At 40.5% G+C, this 16,205-nt stretch overlaps 1 protein-coding gene across 5 annotated transcripts in view; it reads left to right on the top strand.

Moving 5' to 3' along the window:
- The first annotated feature begins 1,049 nt into the window (after positions 1-1,049).
- LOC134212124 (exportin-1) overlaps positions 1,050-16,205 on the top strand; it is a 44,593-nt gene continuing 29,437 nt past the window's right edge. For 2 of the 5 annotated variants that reach the window (XR_009979195.1, XM_062689695.1), the window contains exon 1: positions 1,174-1,192. Coding sequence is in view for 1 of the 5 variants with exons in the window: in XM_062689695.1 (XP_062545679.1) it covers positions 1,189-1,192 (4 nt within the window). In the remaining 4 variants the exon portion in view is untranslated. Of the gene's footprint in view, positions 1,235-1,355; positions 1,375-16,205 lie in introns of those variants that run through there. The other 3 variants (XM_062689697.1, XM_062689696.1, XM_062689699.1) reach the window with 3 other exon arrangements.

Below are 16,205 nucleotides of genomic sequence, written 5' to 3'. Positions count from 1 at the left end.
ATTGTCAATATATGCCTCGTGTGGGGTCTGCTTTAGAGCGGATCGGTGCAGAACTAGGTTCGACCCAGCAATAACCGAAAACGACATAAGGTGAGGAAATCCATATATTGTGTTTCCAGTTGAAAACCGAGTGAGCTCTCGCGACGATTGAGTTTTTCCTTATTTCCTGATGTCGCAACTGCATCGCGACTAGTGCGCATCTATGCCACCGCCGTGCGCCATGATGCGCACTAGTCGCGAAGTAGTTGCGACAAAAGGAAACGGGAGAAAACTCGATTGTCGCGAGAGCTCACTTCGGTTTTCAACTGGAAGTACAATACTGTGTGCGTGTCTTTCATGTCAAGACAAAATTTTCAAAACGACTTATCTGCTTTTGTAAACAAAGATGCAAACGACGATTTGACGAATCTGATAGCTCCACCACGCAAACCAACTCCATCAACAGGTAGTAGAATCCTTCCCCTACCGATTGATGGTGTTGGTTTGCGTGGATGAGCTATCAGATTCGTCACATCGTCGTTTGAATGTTTGTTTACAAAAGCAGATAAGTCGTTTTGAAAATTTTGTCTTGATGTATGGCGAAAAAACTTTTCACTACTACATTCGAATGAGCTAAGAAGCCGTGCAAATATGTACGTCACCATTTGCTGTTTACATTTTCCATCATCCACACGTAAAAAAATAACCTTATATGTTATGGCAAAAAACCATTCGAAAATACTTATACTCTTCATTATGCCACCTAATGAATGATCACATATTAAAAAGCTAATAACATTCATAAGTTAATGAAAAGTATAAGTTTCGGAATGTATGTGACTAATGCGATGTATAAGTTTTTTCTTATACATGTCATTAAGCGCCTGCTTTGGCAGAAAGTATTAGAAATCTTAATAATAAATAACATTAATTTTTTTACGTGTACTAATCCACTTGCATTTGGTCTTCTTCCTCACCTTCTATCTATATTCATTGATCAGGTAGCCGACCCGATGCTCGAACCGACAGCCGACGATGCCGAGTGAACCGTTCGTTGATGGTCGGTAGAAAAACGAAGCCGCGCGGATGGAAGACGAGAGTGCGTGCGTAAAAAAAGCAAACGGCCAGCAGAAGGCAGAAACAGTACGATCGAGTCCGCGAGTGGTGAAGTGATGTGACCAAACCCGCAGAGAGTAGTGAGCGACTGCAATGTGTGAGTGAATGCGTTCTTGTTGACTTTGTCACGATTGAAAAAGTAAGCCAATTTTTCGGGATTTTCGGTGGGAAATTACACTTCAAAGTGTCCAAAAGTGCGGTTCCCGGACGGGGCACTCGCGGGGTCGTGTGAAACAGATGGAGTTTACCGGAAACGGTGTCCGGATGGTGCCGTAAAAAGTTGGTGGAAAAATGTGCTGCTGCTGCTGCTGCAATGTCTGTCGCGAGGAACGTCTCTTCGCGGGTGTGGAATTTCACCATAAACAAGAAGATGGTTCGAATTTAGGTTTGAAAATGATGCCAATCGGATAGTGTGGGGTGACGGTGATGATGAAAAATATGAATCATTCTGAAAGGAAAGGCCTTCTAACCAGCGAAAAATAAGGATATCAAGCTATCAAGGAATGTAATACGTAATTGCGTCCTTTTTGACGTAGTTTTTTCTTTTCTCCGCGATGGTGCTACTTTTCGCTCCTGGCTATTCACGAGTTTGTTCTCGCGACTCACATTGTTCGTTTGGCTTGTGTGTAATTCCGTCAGATGTAGGTTAGGTCGTCTCACGGATGTGAGGGAAATATTCACCGGGAGTGAAAATGGAAACAGTGCTGCCATATGGGACTTTGTGTTTTAAAAGGTCGTGTGAATCTGTGGACATCTTTTACGATGCAAACACCACGAGAGAAGCCGCTTGTTGTCGAAGACCCTACCGGAAGTATAAGGTATTTTTGGTACATTTTCTTGGTGTCCTTTCTTGTTCTTGAAACCATGGCATAGAAGCAAGTATGTTTGAAAGTTAGTGCTTTTCTGATTCCGGATAGATTTCTCGTCTGATTTTTTAAAACGTCCCATTTCCGAAAAAGCAGAGGTCTGAAGAAAATAGCTTTTTCTAGCGCGCTGATATGAAAAAATTGCACTAATGCAAAACTAGCTTCGATGATAGAAGAGGATGATAGAATCTTTGCATTGTACCTATTTGTAATTGTAATTTTATTGATCAACGGTTGCCTGCTAGTTACAAATCTTTAGATCAATCAGGTCAAGGGTACACTAATTATAGACGGTGAAAGCCTTAGCCTAAGGATAAGATGTCCGGCTAAAAAGCAATACCATGCTGAATGTGGTTAGGTTTGAATCTCGATCAGGTCTAGGACATCTTCCGGATATTGGCCGCTCTGAGCTTATATGGTACCATAGATTAGAGCCCAATGTTGACTTCCTTGTCTTGATGTAAATTCACTAAATTTCAAGACTCACCAAACTTTAGTAACGGTGTGAATCCGGTAATTATCGCCAGGCTCGGTACAACTGAAGCTGACAATATGACGTCATTTAGCAATTGGGGTGGGTGAAACAATTAGCCAGGTAGTTGGAGGAGCCTGTGTTGCTAGATAGACATCTGTGCTCTTGTTCTTACTATTCTTGTTAATACAGGTTAATACTATGAGCAGGGAATGTAAAACAACAACATTGCTAATGACAACAACATTGTCCTCTCTTGTAAATGTTGGGACAAACTCAACTCGCAATAAGCGTTTTCTAGCATTAACGATTGCCTTGTTAATGAATCTTACATGGAGAAAAAATCCGCGGGCCGAATTCCCGAGGTGTGCCAGGTTTATTCAGGATTTCCTTCGGAAGTTCCTTCAGGATTTCATCCGGAAGTTTCTTCAGGAATTCCTCCGTAAGTTCATTCAGGAATTTCTTCGAAAAACTTCCTGATTCCTGGAGGAGCTTCCGTAGGAATTTCTGTGATAGCTTCTGGTGAAACTTGTGAAGGTCTTCCGGGGAAATTCCTGGACGATTTTGCGGAGGATTACTTTGAAGAACTTTCGGTAGAACTCCTCCAAGAACTTCCGGAAGAGCTCCTCCATTTCCGGAGAAATTCCTCAAGGACCTTCCGGAAGAATTCCTCAAGAAACATCCGGGGAGTTCCTAAAGGAACTTCCGGAGGAATTCCTCAAGGAACTTCTGGAGGAATTCTTCAAGGAACTTTCGAAGGAATTCCTCAAAGAACTTTCAGAACTGAAGGAAACTTCGAGTAAGTTCCTGTGTTCCAGAAGGATTTCCTGGAGGAACTATTGCAGGAATTTCCAAATTAATTCCTGGAGCAACTTCCAGAGAAAATCCTGGAACAGTATTCGAAGATATTCCTAGAAGATTTCCAAACGAATTCATCTCGAAGGGATCCCTTGGAAAAAATATAGAATAATACCTGAAAGATATGGCCAATGAATGCATACAAGAATTCAAGAAAGCAGAGGCGTCGCGTCCGCATGTGCAACCTGTGCACTGCACAGTTAGCAATGTTGCCCCGAACAGTTAAACTCTCGAAAGATTTCTTGTCATTCGTATCCAAATATATATTTGGATTATGTGCAGTTGTCATATGTTTTGTACAAATTTGACGATTAGGTATAAATAAATAATCGTAAAATATGCTCGAATTTTTTATAGGCGGCATGTGATCCATGTGATATGCATATGAGGCAACCGAAATGCTGCGATGGGGGCGCGTCATATTTTACTCTAGGATACTGAAACGACGCATGTTGTCCATCACGTGCACTTTCAGTCGATTCCATTGAATTTATAGATAGATGTCCTATCTGTCTAGTATTATGATTCTCATGATAATATTTTTTAAATTTTTAGTTTGGTTTAGCGTTGAATTCGATAACTGGGATGTAGCTTAGAAGCAGATAGACGGAACGGGAAACACGCTTGAAGATGAATCGTTTATATTGGATGTGTCATTTCAGGTCCTTTTTATATGCGTTTTTCTCGAAATATTTAAATTTAATCAAACGGTGCACAGGTTGAAGAATTGATCACGCGACGCCTCTGCAAGAAAGAATTACTGAAGCAATTTCTGGCAGAACTCCCGAAGAAAATTCTGAAACGCACGAAAGAGTTTTTGAAAGAATCTCAAAAGAAATTTTGCATATTATTTGAGAAAAAGAATTCTATTCGGTATTCCTCAAATATATTTTTCTGACAATTCTTAGCGGATTTTGTGAACGGGTTTCAATGGGAATTCCCAAATTAATTCTCTCCACCGATCTAATTAAGGACACAATATGTGAGGAAAACTCTGCATGAACTGGATACCTTCAAAATCGAATGTCGCCGATGATGCAACGAAGTGGCAAAAAAAGCCGGACTTGTCTCCAACGAGCCGATGGTTCCGCGGTCCGGAATTCCTTTGGCAGTCGAAAGAACAGTGGCCTGATGTATCGTTAGAGTTTGAGCAAACCACAGAAGAGAAACGTTCGCACGTGTTACACCACTTTGTACGACCATTACTGTTTCGATGGGAAGACTACTCTCGATGGAAAACCCTTCTGCGTACGGTAGCATTTGTAAAACGGTATCCTGCTAACCTGCGTAGGAAGCTAGCCAAAAAGCGTATCACTACCGGCCCGCTAACGCAAGAAGAGCTTAAAGGTGCCGAACTACTCATTCTAATGCTAGTACAGGATGCAGAGTTCGCTACAGAAATTAGTCAGCTTAAGAAACCAAAACCGGTACCATGGAAAAAGTTGCTGCCGAAGAATAGTCCTCTTTATGGTCTTAGTCCTTTCCTTGACAAAAACGGATTCGTATGAAGGGTCGAATAGATGCAAGCGAGTTTGTGGAAGAAGATACAAAACACCCGATATTGCTGCCAAAGCGCCACCCAGTAACAGATCAAATTATCGCCGATATTCATCAACGGTACTGCCACATTAACCAGCAGACTGTACTCAACGAGATTCGGCGAAGATTCTACATCCCTCAGCTCCGGTCAGCGTTAAACCGTGTACGGTCAAGATGCCAGTATTGCAAGAACAGTCAAGCGATACCTGTTGCTCCGGAGATGTCCGCCCTTCCGTCTTCTCGTTTGAAGGCCGTTTGCCGTCCATTTTCGTATATTGGCATTGATTATTTCGGTCCATTGTACGTTGTAGTAGGTCGCAGAACAGAGAAACGATGGGGAGTACTGATCACCTGCCTGACAGTGCGAGCAATACATCTTGAGGTTGCTCATAGTCTAACTACAGACTCATGCATCCTTGCAATCCGGAACTTCATTGCCAGAAGAGGTCCTCCTCTTGAAATATTTAGCGATCGTGGCACCAATTTCGTCGGTGCTAACCGCGAGCTAAAGGAAGAACTACAGAAAGTCAACCAAGACAAACTTATGGAACACTTTACCACCGTCGATTGCAAGTGGTCGTTTAACCCGCCTGCTTCACCGCACTTCGGCGGAGCCTGGGGCGCCTCGTACAATCTGTGAAGAAAGCCCTCGAACACTTACAACTCACACGCACACCCACCGAAGAATTGCTACGGAACATGTTGAACGAAGTTGAACTTATCGTTAACTCACGTCCGCTAACGGAATTGCCGCTGGACGACGATCTATCCACTGCGCTCACACCGAATCATTTTCTGCTCGGGTCATCGAACGGATTAAAGCCTCCGATCGCATACGATGATAGTTCCCATGTGCTGAAACACACTTGGAAAATGTCGCAGGTGTACCCCAACAAGTTCTGGAAACTCTGGATCACCAACTACCTGCCAACTTTAACACGGTGAACTAAGTGGTTCAATCGAATCAAGCCTGTAGAAGAAGGAGACATAGTCATCATTGTAGACGAAGCTCTGCCAAGAAACTGTTGGCCCAAAGGTCGTGTGGTACACGCTATCCGGTCTAAAGATGGACAAGTTCGTCGTGCGCTAGTACAAACATCCACTGGAGTCCTGGAGAGACCTGTTGTTAAACTCGCAGTCCTGGATGTCGGTGCTATCGAGGGTAAGCCACTCAACACCAGTGGCGTACCGAGGGGGAGTGTCACAACGGAGACAGTTGCGACGCACCTCCTATCTAACAACAATGAACCTTGTGATCAACACCGGCCCTGTCGTTGAGGTTGTCAGACATCTGACAGTTGACATTTTGATAAGTCGTCAACAAAGAACGCAAGTTAGCGAACAAAGTGTAGCTTTTTATAATTCTACTAAAATCTACTTAAAAATCTAAGTTAATGAATACATGCTGAATTTTAAGTTAGAGTTAGTCAATACTAGTTAGAGTTAGCTTTGTCCAATGTTAAAAGCGTTAATGTGTATTCATAAATAGTTAAACCTAAACCTAATCAGTACGCTGGATTATCACAGAAAACGCACAAACGGACGTAAAAGCCCCGAAGCCTGAAGCAGAATAAGACCTGAGCAATATTAAGACATCTAGGCAGTCTATTCATCACCGATCAAAGAACTGAATCTTTCAAAGGGATACTAAATGAATTTTTTAACGTCGTCAGCGTAGAAGGCGTTGTTATCGGCGTAATTTCCTTAAGAAGTTTTCTTAAGTTTCTTAAAAAAAACAGCAGCTTAAAAAAAAACAGTTTACAAAGAAAAAAAAAATATTCAGAAGAATATCTGAAAAAATCTGCAAAGTATGTTATAAAGGGATTTTCACAAGACATTTTCGAACAAACACATGGAGGAATTAAAAAAAATCGTAAAGGAATCGCCAAATGCATTTCTAAAGGAATTTCCGAATCAATTCCTTGAGATGTTTTCAAAAGTTTTAGCAAAGAAATTTTCAAATTAAGTTCTGAAGCAATTCTTAAAATCTGGAAGATTTTCCGATGGAATCTATGGAGAAATTTTCAAAGGAATACCTGGATGAATTTCCTATGTGATTCCTGAAGGAATTTTGATTGAATGGCTGAAGCAATTTCTTGGTGAACTTGCGAAGGAATTCCAGGAAGAATTCTTTAAAAAAATATTTTTCGCAATATTTACTTTTTTGAATTGATTATTTTGCTGCTAATACATATATGTGGCACGTTGGTTTTTGCCTGGAAGCAGAGGCGTCGCGTGGTAAATTCTTCAACCTGTGCAGCGAGCGGCGTATTTCGGTTTTCAGTTGTTTGATGTAGCTGTCAATGTATCAACATTAAAATTACGAGTAAGCACGCGCTGGTGACACTTTTCAAAATTATATTTGTTGGAGAAAAAAGTTAAGCATTCAATGATAAAAATTATGACGAATGGTAATTGTTCGGGCTTCCCGTATCAAACTTAAATATTTTGAGAAAAAAACCTGACCTGAAAAAGGGACCTGAAATGATTCATCCAATATGAACGATGAATCTTCAACCGTGTTTTCCATTTGTTCCGTCTATCTGTTTCTTAGCTACATCTAATTTATCGAATTAAGCTTAAACTACACTTAAAGTGAAACTGGGTTCAATTGAAAAATAAACTAATCTGGGGAATCATAATGCTTTTCAATATGACATATAACACAGCTATTCAATGAAACGGTAGCTTTTAATTTTAATTCAAGTTAATTTCGTGGAATGAGACAAGTCTTAATAATAATGTGTTCAGAAAATTGAAATATATTAAGAATCATCAAATGCTTTAGCCAAGCAAGCCTTTGGCACAGCAGAGTGCGATTGAATTCGCATTCTATACCGTCCCGCCCAGTCCGTTGCTGGGGGGCATGGAGTGCGATCCTCTCGTTTAATAAACAATGTGCACTCGCTTGGCTGTGGATATACAACAGTAAAGCAAATGTGGAGATTGGGCAAATCAAGCATCCGAAAGATATTCAATTTGCAAAAAAGAGAGCTAACCGCGGTGGAGGTTGGTACTCGGATTCTGATGGCTTTTTCCGCAAACGTGACCTTTAAGTGGTCTTGTTGTGTAGGGGTTATCACGCCTATCTAGAGAGTAGGAGGTTGAGGGTTCGAGTCCCTCCAAGACACGTGGATTCTTTTTCGCAAATTTCATATCAATTTGTCCATTTCGAAACATATGCTGTGCATATGCACAGCCAAGATATTTAACAAAAAAATGGTTTTCGTACGGCCGAGTTGCCGAATAATATGCAATTAATTGTATATTAAGAATGATTAGACAGATAATACACATTTGTAATTAGCATGTCATACATATCAGAAAAAGGGGGTCTCTACAATGAAGCTTATACAGACATGTTCCGTTTCTATCAACACGGTCCGTGAGTTTCAGTTGATAAAATCGGTACATTGACAAAATCGGAATAAGAATTTTGCCATACTGATTTGAGAAAGTTAACTCCTAGTATGCCGCTGTAAACACGCTCAAAGCAGGCGATTTATTTATGCCATATGATCACATAAATATTTTTGGGCATATATCTCAGCTTAGGCCATTTTTTTGTAGACATTTCTTGATGCATTCGAGGATATGTACTCCAGAATAGTTTGGACGGCCTAGAGCATCCGAAAAAGTATTTCAACGATTTTCCAGTTATATCAGAACGCTACATAACAATGTAATCCTTCGTCCTGAAGTAATAAAGGGCAAACAAACCCGCATCTTATCACTTTTATTCCGATGAGGGGAAGTCGGTGAAAAGAATCCTCTCTTATTAGTTACGGTTTTATTACCGTTAGTGCTTGAAATATTATAAATACAATATTTAACCAAAACCTAACCCAAGTTAGTTTATTTTAAAGGCTTAATCTAAAAAAAAATGATTGAATTTTCTTGTTGATAAAAACGGAATAATTTTGCTGACGAAATCGGAGCGGGACAAAATCGGAGCGTGATAAAATCGGAACATATCTGTAATCTAAATGTTACTCAATTATTAATTATTCTATTATAGTTTATTTCTTAGATGAATCTTTTTTTCGAAGAGCTGTTTTCATACCACGTGGACAGATGTCGAACATTTTTAGATGTGTACTTCCCTCCATCAGCGTACACAGCTGATCATGCAATCTTTCATTAATTTTTATCAAACCATGGACATTTTCCTACCCCTCTACCCGCTAAGTTGGCATACGAATAGCTTTTGGATATTGGATTTGACGAAAAAATTCATCATAAGCCAAATCCCAATCAATATGAAATATTAAAACGCTTGTGATCCAATGTGCTTATTCAAACCCGGACTTTCGGCATGGAACGCTTTGAGAGAGCACAAAATTCATTTAATCACCGCCTCTTTTCTTTTTTAATTTTGTTCCGATTGCGCGCTCTTCAACCAAACGCGCATGCGCTCGGTAGGCACCAAACCGATGTGCTTTTCTGGATCGGCACCAAACCGTGCACTGCAAACGATGAACGCTTTGGCTACCTATACATCGGCGATTGCGGTTAAAGCAGATGACCTACACATACAAAATAATGCGTGTATGATGCATGGCAAACCGTTCTCTGCTGAAACTGCACGTGTTTGACAACATGTGGCGGTGCGTCGTCGCTTCGGTATCGTGGAGTAATATATAACGCGTCCCCATCGTAGCATTTCGGTTGCCTCATATCACAAGTCGCCTGTAAAAATTCCGTACATATTTTACGATTATGTATTTATACTCAATCGTTAAATTTGTACTAAACATATGACAAATGCACATGATCCAAGTATTTGTATAAGAATGACAAGAAATCTATTGAGAGTTTAAATGTTAGGGACAAAATTGCTACCTGTGCAGTGCACAGGTTGCACATGCGGACGCGACGCCTCTGCCTGGAAGTTAATGTAACCTGGAAAATCAGGGAATTTTGTTTTTACAGATGAGTAGACACCCTTACTTGATTTGCTTTCGATTTAAATCGCCTCAGTTACGCGTCACGTTTCCGTAGACAGAGAAAAATCATAATAATGAATATTTTTCAATAAAATGCGTTTATCATGCTGTGTAGTTGTTTTTCAATGTAGTAATAATTTCATTGAGTTTTAATGTATTTGCTAATAGTTGGTTATTTTGTGCATATGTTAAATAACTTCCATTTTTATCAATAATAAAAATGAAGAAAACATAAAATAAAAACTATGTGTTATTTGGCCACACTGTTCTTCTGACTTATTGAAACTTTCGGCCTACTGAGCTTCTTTTTTAGTGGTATCAAAATTTGTTTCATTCAGTTTAAATTTCACCCTCAACAACCCAAAGAATAAAAACAGATAAAAACAAAAGACAGCTGTGAACTTCTTCCACTGATAATTTGGTTAACTTGTACAACATAACTGACTCAATTAATTCTCAATTATTAGATATTTTACATGTACAAAAGTTACATTTATCGCTGGTTTTTGGGGCTTCAGTATACGACTCATTTTGGTAAAAAAGCAGCTAACTCATTCTTGATTCAAACGATTTGCTGGAAAATGCACGCGCTCAAATAAATTGTAATTAACATTTTCATTGCTGGCCATGTAATGAACCATATCGGAAATCATTGACTCGCTCGGAATTCAATTTCGACGGAAAATTCTGGACGCTGATTGATATATTCAAAACACAAGACTTGCAAACTTTCCGAGACGTCGTTCACTTTTTGAGAAAGGTGAAATTGGATTTATAAACAACTACATGGGTGCTTGAGCTTGTGCCCAAAGCACCTGGGGTGCCCGACCGCACAGGCATCAACAAAACGTACACACACAAAACCCACTAAGCATATGGTCGCTGTCACCGGTCCCATAATACACCATAAGAAGAAGAAGAAGATTGTTTCTTCTTCCTCTTCTTAGTGAAGTCCCCCAATTGGACATTGTCGCCTCGCACCTTGTTATTAGCTGCGAGGTTTGTAAGCCAAGTTACCATTTTTTCATGTGCATTTCATGACTCATGACTCATCAGGTTAACACGACGTTATTTTTATGCCCAGGGAAGTCGAGAAAATTTCCTAGACAGGACCGGGAATCGAACCCTGTCATTGAAAGAAATTCACAAAATTCCTCGAAGAATTCAATGGAATTTCGCGACAACTTCCCCTCAGAGATGCCTGAATTCCCAAAACTCTTGAATAAGGCTCTTTATAGAATTCTTGGATAATGAATTCCTGAAGAATTAATTTCCTAAAATCCAGAGACGATGGTATTATATAGAGACACGCGGAGAGAATAAAAGCAATTCTGGCTTCACGGCCAGCAGACAAAAAAATTCTGTGCGATCGGCAACATAAAAAATTGTGAGAACTTGAAGTGACTCTCAGTGTGAGCAGTTATTTCGCTTGCTCCAACTACATATTTTCTCTTGTTTAGCACCATTTCCTTATATTCAACAGTAAATATGATTAAATACCATATATAAATTTGCTATGAGAACTCTGAAAACATCTTCATTTACTGAACTTTTTAAACTTTTTTATAATTTCTATAATGTTGATTACAATACCTATCTTGCATTTAGTACCGATTGGTAATGTTTGTTTACTTTGCTCGTTTGGTACCGCGTTCGACGGTTCGTTTGGTACTTTCGGCTTCACTGTTTGCGGGTCTCTATCTATAAACAACGTCTCTGCTAAAATCCAGTGAGAAGAATTTCAATGCAATTCATTAAATAAAGGAATTTCCCAGACTCCTGGAGTAGTAATTTTCGTGGAAAAGGATTCCTTCGAGTTATTGATGCATAAATTGTTCCAAATATCTCTACTAATAAAAATTCACACATTAATTTTATGTGTGCGTTATTAACCAGTCGCTATAGGAGAATCCATATAAAGGTTATTAGTCAAATGAGGGCTGTGTGTATTTCCACATACTTACTTGATACTTGATGGGCTACAGCTCTTCGATGAACCTACGCCGAATGGAGTATCCTTCTCCACTGGACTCGATCCTGGGCCAATCGCTTCCAGTCGCCCTGAACATTGAGCGCCCTCAGGTCCTCTTCAACTGCAAAAAGCCATCGTGTACGCGGCCTTCCACGAAGCCTGCGGCCTCGTTCTCTACTAAATATTATCTTCGCTTGACGTTCTTCCGGCATACGAACAACGTGACCAGCCCACCGTAGTCTGCCGTGTTGTATAAGCTCAATAATAGCCAGCCCTTTATACACCTGGTACAATTCGTGATTCATGCGACGCCGCCAGATACCGTTCTCCTGTTTACCGCCGAGTATTGTCCGCAGCACCTTACGCTCAAACACTCCGAGAGCTCTCCGATCAGCCTCCTTTAACGTCCATGTCTCATGGACGTATAAAGCCACCGGAAGAATCAGAGTAGTATACAGCGCGAGTTTTGTTTTCGTTTGCAGACTACGGGACTTAAGCTGGTTACGAAGTCCGTAATAAGCCCTATTTGCAGCTGCAATACGCCTTTTCACCTCGCGGGTAACATCATTATCGCACGTCACTAATGTTCCAAGATACACAAATTCTTCTACCACTTCAAATTTTTCACCATCCAGCACTATTTCGCTACCACCACCACTAATGAACCCACGTTGATTGCCAGCGACCATGTACTTCGTTTTGCTGGTATTGATCGTCAGACCAATCCTCGCTGTCTCCCTCTTAAAAGGCGCAAAAGCCTCTTCCATGTCACGGCGATCAATTCCGATAATATCGATATCGTCCGCAAATCCCAGTAGCATATGCGATTTTGTGATAATGGTACCGCTTCTTTGCACACCAGCTCTCCTAATCGCTCCCTCGAGCGCTATATTGAACAGTAGGTTCGAGAGTGCATCACCCTGCTTTAATCCATCTAAGGTAACAAATGACGTCGATATTTCATCCGCAACCCTTACACTTGATTTCGATCCGTCCAACGTTATACGAATCAGCCGTATCAGTTTCGCCGGAAAACTATGTTCAAGCATAATTTGCCATAATTCATTCCGTTTCACTGAATCGTACGCCGCCTTGAAATCAATAAACAGATGATAAGTCTGCAAGTTGTACTCTCGGAATTTATCAAGGATTTGTCTCAAGGTGAACATTTGATCCGTCGTTGATCGGCCCTCACGAAAACCTGCTTGGTATTCGCCGATGAAGGACTCTTCAAGCGGTCTCAATCTGTTGAACAGAATACGGGACATAATTTTGTACGCCGAATTAAGGAGGGTTATTCCTTAGTAATTGGCGCACTCCAGTCTGTGACCTTTTTATATAGAGGGGAAATGAGGCCGATCAACCAGGCATTTTCTCGTCTATCCATATTTTCGACATAATATGGTGCAAAACTTCATAAAGCTGCTCCCTACCATGTTTGAGAAGTTCAGCCGGGAGTCTTTCCCGCAGCCTTATTGTTTTTCTGCTCTTTAACAGCTTTTTTAACCTCACCTAGTGTAGGCGACTCCACAGCTTGTCCATCGTCGCTAATATTTATTCTGTTCACCGATGCACCGTCACTTCCTCCATTCAACAAAGTCTCGAAGTGTTGCTTCCACCTGGCAGCCACTTCAGTTTTATCTGTCAGCAAATCCCTTGTTGGTCGTAGCACATGACGGGAGATGACGCTGTCTTTCTCCGCACGCCATTGACAGACTCATAAAACCTCCGCATATCATTCTGCTCCATTTTTTTCTGCGCCTCACGAATCACGTGTTCTTCGTGCTCTTTTTCTTCCTGCGGTGGGTTCGTTTTTCGGCTGCTCTTGCTTCCTTGTACCGATCTCTATTCGATCGGGTACCTGACACCAACATCCGGCTTCTGGCAACGTTCTTCTCGTCTGTCACTCTCTGGCACTCCACATCGAACCATCCCGTCCTGGGTCGCCTCTGTGCAGTGCCTACCACTTCTCGTGCTGTTGTGCTCACCGCTCCATGGATCGACTCCCATAGATCGTTGATGTTGTCGCTAACGTTGATTGCACTTATCCGTTCGTCGAGCTTCTGGCGATAATCAGCCGATACTCCTTCCGCCGACAATCGCTGGATATTGTAACGCATCGTACGCTGTGATCTTTCGTTTGATACAGTTGACAACCGTGATCGAATTTTACTGACAACGAGGTAGTGATCAGAGTCAATGTTCGGACCTCTGAATGTCCGCACATCGATAACATCCGAGAAATGGCGCCCATCCACCAGAACATGGTCTATCTGGTTGCAAGTTTCACCATTTGGGTGTCTCCAGGTGTGCTTTCGGATGTTCTTTCGTGCGAAGTAGGTGCTACTGATGGCCATCCCTCTGGCAGCAGCAAAATTTACTAGCCGTAGGTTGTTGTCATTGGTAGCGGAGTGAAGGCTCTCCCTACCGATTATGGGACGGAAAAAGTCCTCTCTACCGACCTGAGCGTTAGCGTCTCCGATAACAATTTTCACGTCATGCTTTGGGCACTCTCCATAGGCTTTATCAAGACATTCATAAAACGTGTCCTTCACGTCGTCGTCATTTCCACATATATGCCATACAAAATACAAATTCACATAGCCATTATACGCGAAATGCTGTAGTCAAAATTTATGTTTGCCCCACATAATATGATTGAATTTTTGTCAGTTTTGGGTGGGGAAAGAAATTTCCCAGGATTTTTTGAGGAAGAATTCCTTAGAATTCTTGGGGACTGATTAGCCTGAAAAGGAGGAGGAATTACTCAGATTTTTTTAGAGAATACTTCATATACATATATAAGGAATTCCTGTAGGTGAAATTCACAAACATTACTGACATAATCTTGTAAAATTCCCCTAGAATTCCAGTCAGAATGTGTTCGCTACTACTTCTATCGTTTTTGAATTTATGTAATCCAAATGAAGCAAAGTAATCACACATTTTAAGGCTTAAGAAAAGTTGGACGATTAAAAAGAGCTTTCTGATTGATTTACCACCGGTAGTGTGTCGTCTGTCTCTTTAGGTCCTTCGAAAAAATGTGATTGTGGTGGTGCAACAGCGAGAAATACCACAAACACTCATTCTTTTGAATACGGATTTTTGTAGTGGTTTGATGCCAATCTTTGTTCCTCCTTAACAGATAAACATTGCAGTATCACGAATAAATTTATTCATCTTTAGAAGTAAGTAGTCAAAAAGGTTTGGCCAAGGTGTTTTAGCAGAAGGGTTAAAGTTGTTATTATAAATTTTCTAATTAGAAAGCATTTCGATATGAGATGCTGGCGTTCATATCTTATAAATTTCAAAGTTTTAACATTTTAAATACGAGTGTGACTTATTGGAGTTTTACTAATTTATGCACTACCATTGTGTAAAAAAAAACAAAAACGGGGATGTTTTGAAGTATCTAAATCCTAATGAAATAAACTTCATTTAGTGCAGCACCGCATCTGCGACATTAGATCCTTCATGGAATTTTCGCTTTTGTACGTACATCGGTTCCATGTTTATTGCACTCCTTCGTTCGTACTCACATGTACGAACAATTGCCTCCGCTTGTATGACCTTGCGGTGGCATGGACTGCTCGATGGAAATCCAAAACGTACCACGTTTGTTGTTGCAGCTGATTTTAGCAGGAAGGTGTTTCATATCCTACTGGTGTATCACTCTCCGGTGTTGTTTGTTTGCGAAGGACAGACAAAATGGCTCCGATAATAGAGCTAAGAAGATTGTAGCTTCAATCCATACGGATGTTATTCAGCTTGTCGCTGTCTGAGAAATCATCAACTGGTTGTTTAACATTTGTTAGAGCGATAATCGATGTTTATTTATTGAACATCAATGTACAAACCAGTCAGAAAACGAGTAATACGATCGTTACGCTTTGTAAATCAACGGCATATCGATTTGAACATCTCGTGAAGTTTTGGCTTGTATACGTCTATTTTATATAATTCAGAAAATTATATTGTACTCATACACGAGGACTGTGCTTCATTTCCCACACATGAAAACCTAAACTATTCTTGAAAATTCTTGTGTTCACATGATACAAATTACCATGCATCACAACTGCTGCTAATTTACATCAGTATGACTCGACTGGTCAGTTGATTGCACGCAACTTTGTCGTATAATGTTATCGTATCTACATACATTTCTATTCTTCGTAATCCCACAGACTTCAGATGATATGACGCATATTCGTACTATACCTTCCTTTACGGGAAAACGTACTAGTGGTATTCATTCTCTTCTTATAGCTAACAGAAATTAAGTAAAGTACAAACCTCTAGGATATCCAACGTTTTTTTATTCCTATATATTTGAAAAAATGTGTCAGACACTTTTATTGATAAGGTAAACAACAACTATGGACTATTATTCCCTTAAAAAAGGAATTCGGAGAAAAAGCTCAATTGTTCCGCTATTCTTTTCATGTATTTTGTAT

Source organism: Armigeres subalbatus, chromosome 2, assembly GCF_024139115.2.
Source record: "Armigeres subalbatus isolate Guangzhou_Male chromosome 2, GZ_Asu_2, whole genome shotgun sequence".
NCBI classification, from domain to species: Eukaryota; Metazoa; Arthropoda; class Insecta; order Diptera; family Culicidae; genus Armigeres; species Armigeres subalbatus.
Note: the sequence above shows the minus strand (reverse complement) of the source record. Positions and strands in the feature narration are given on the sequence as shown.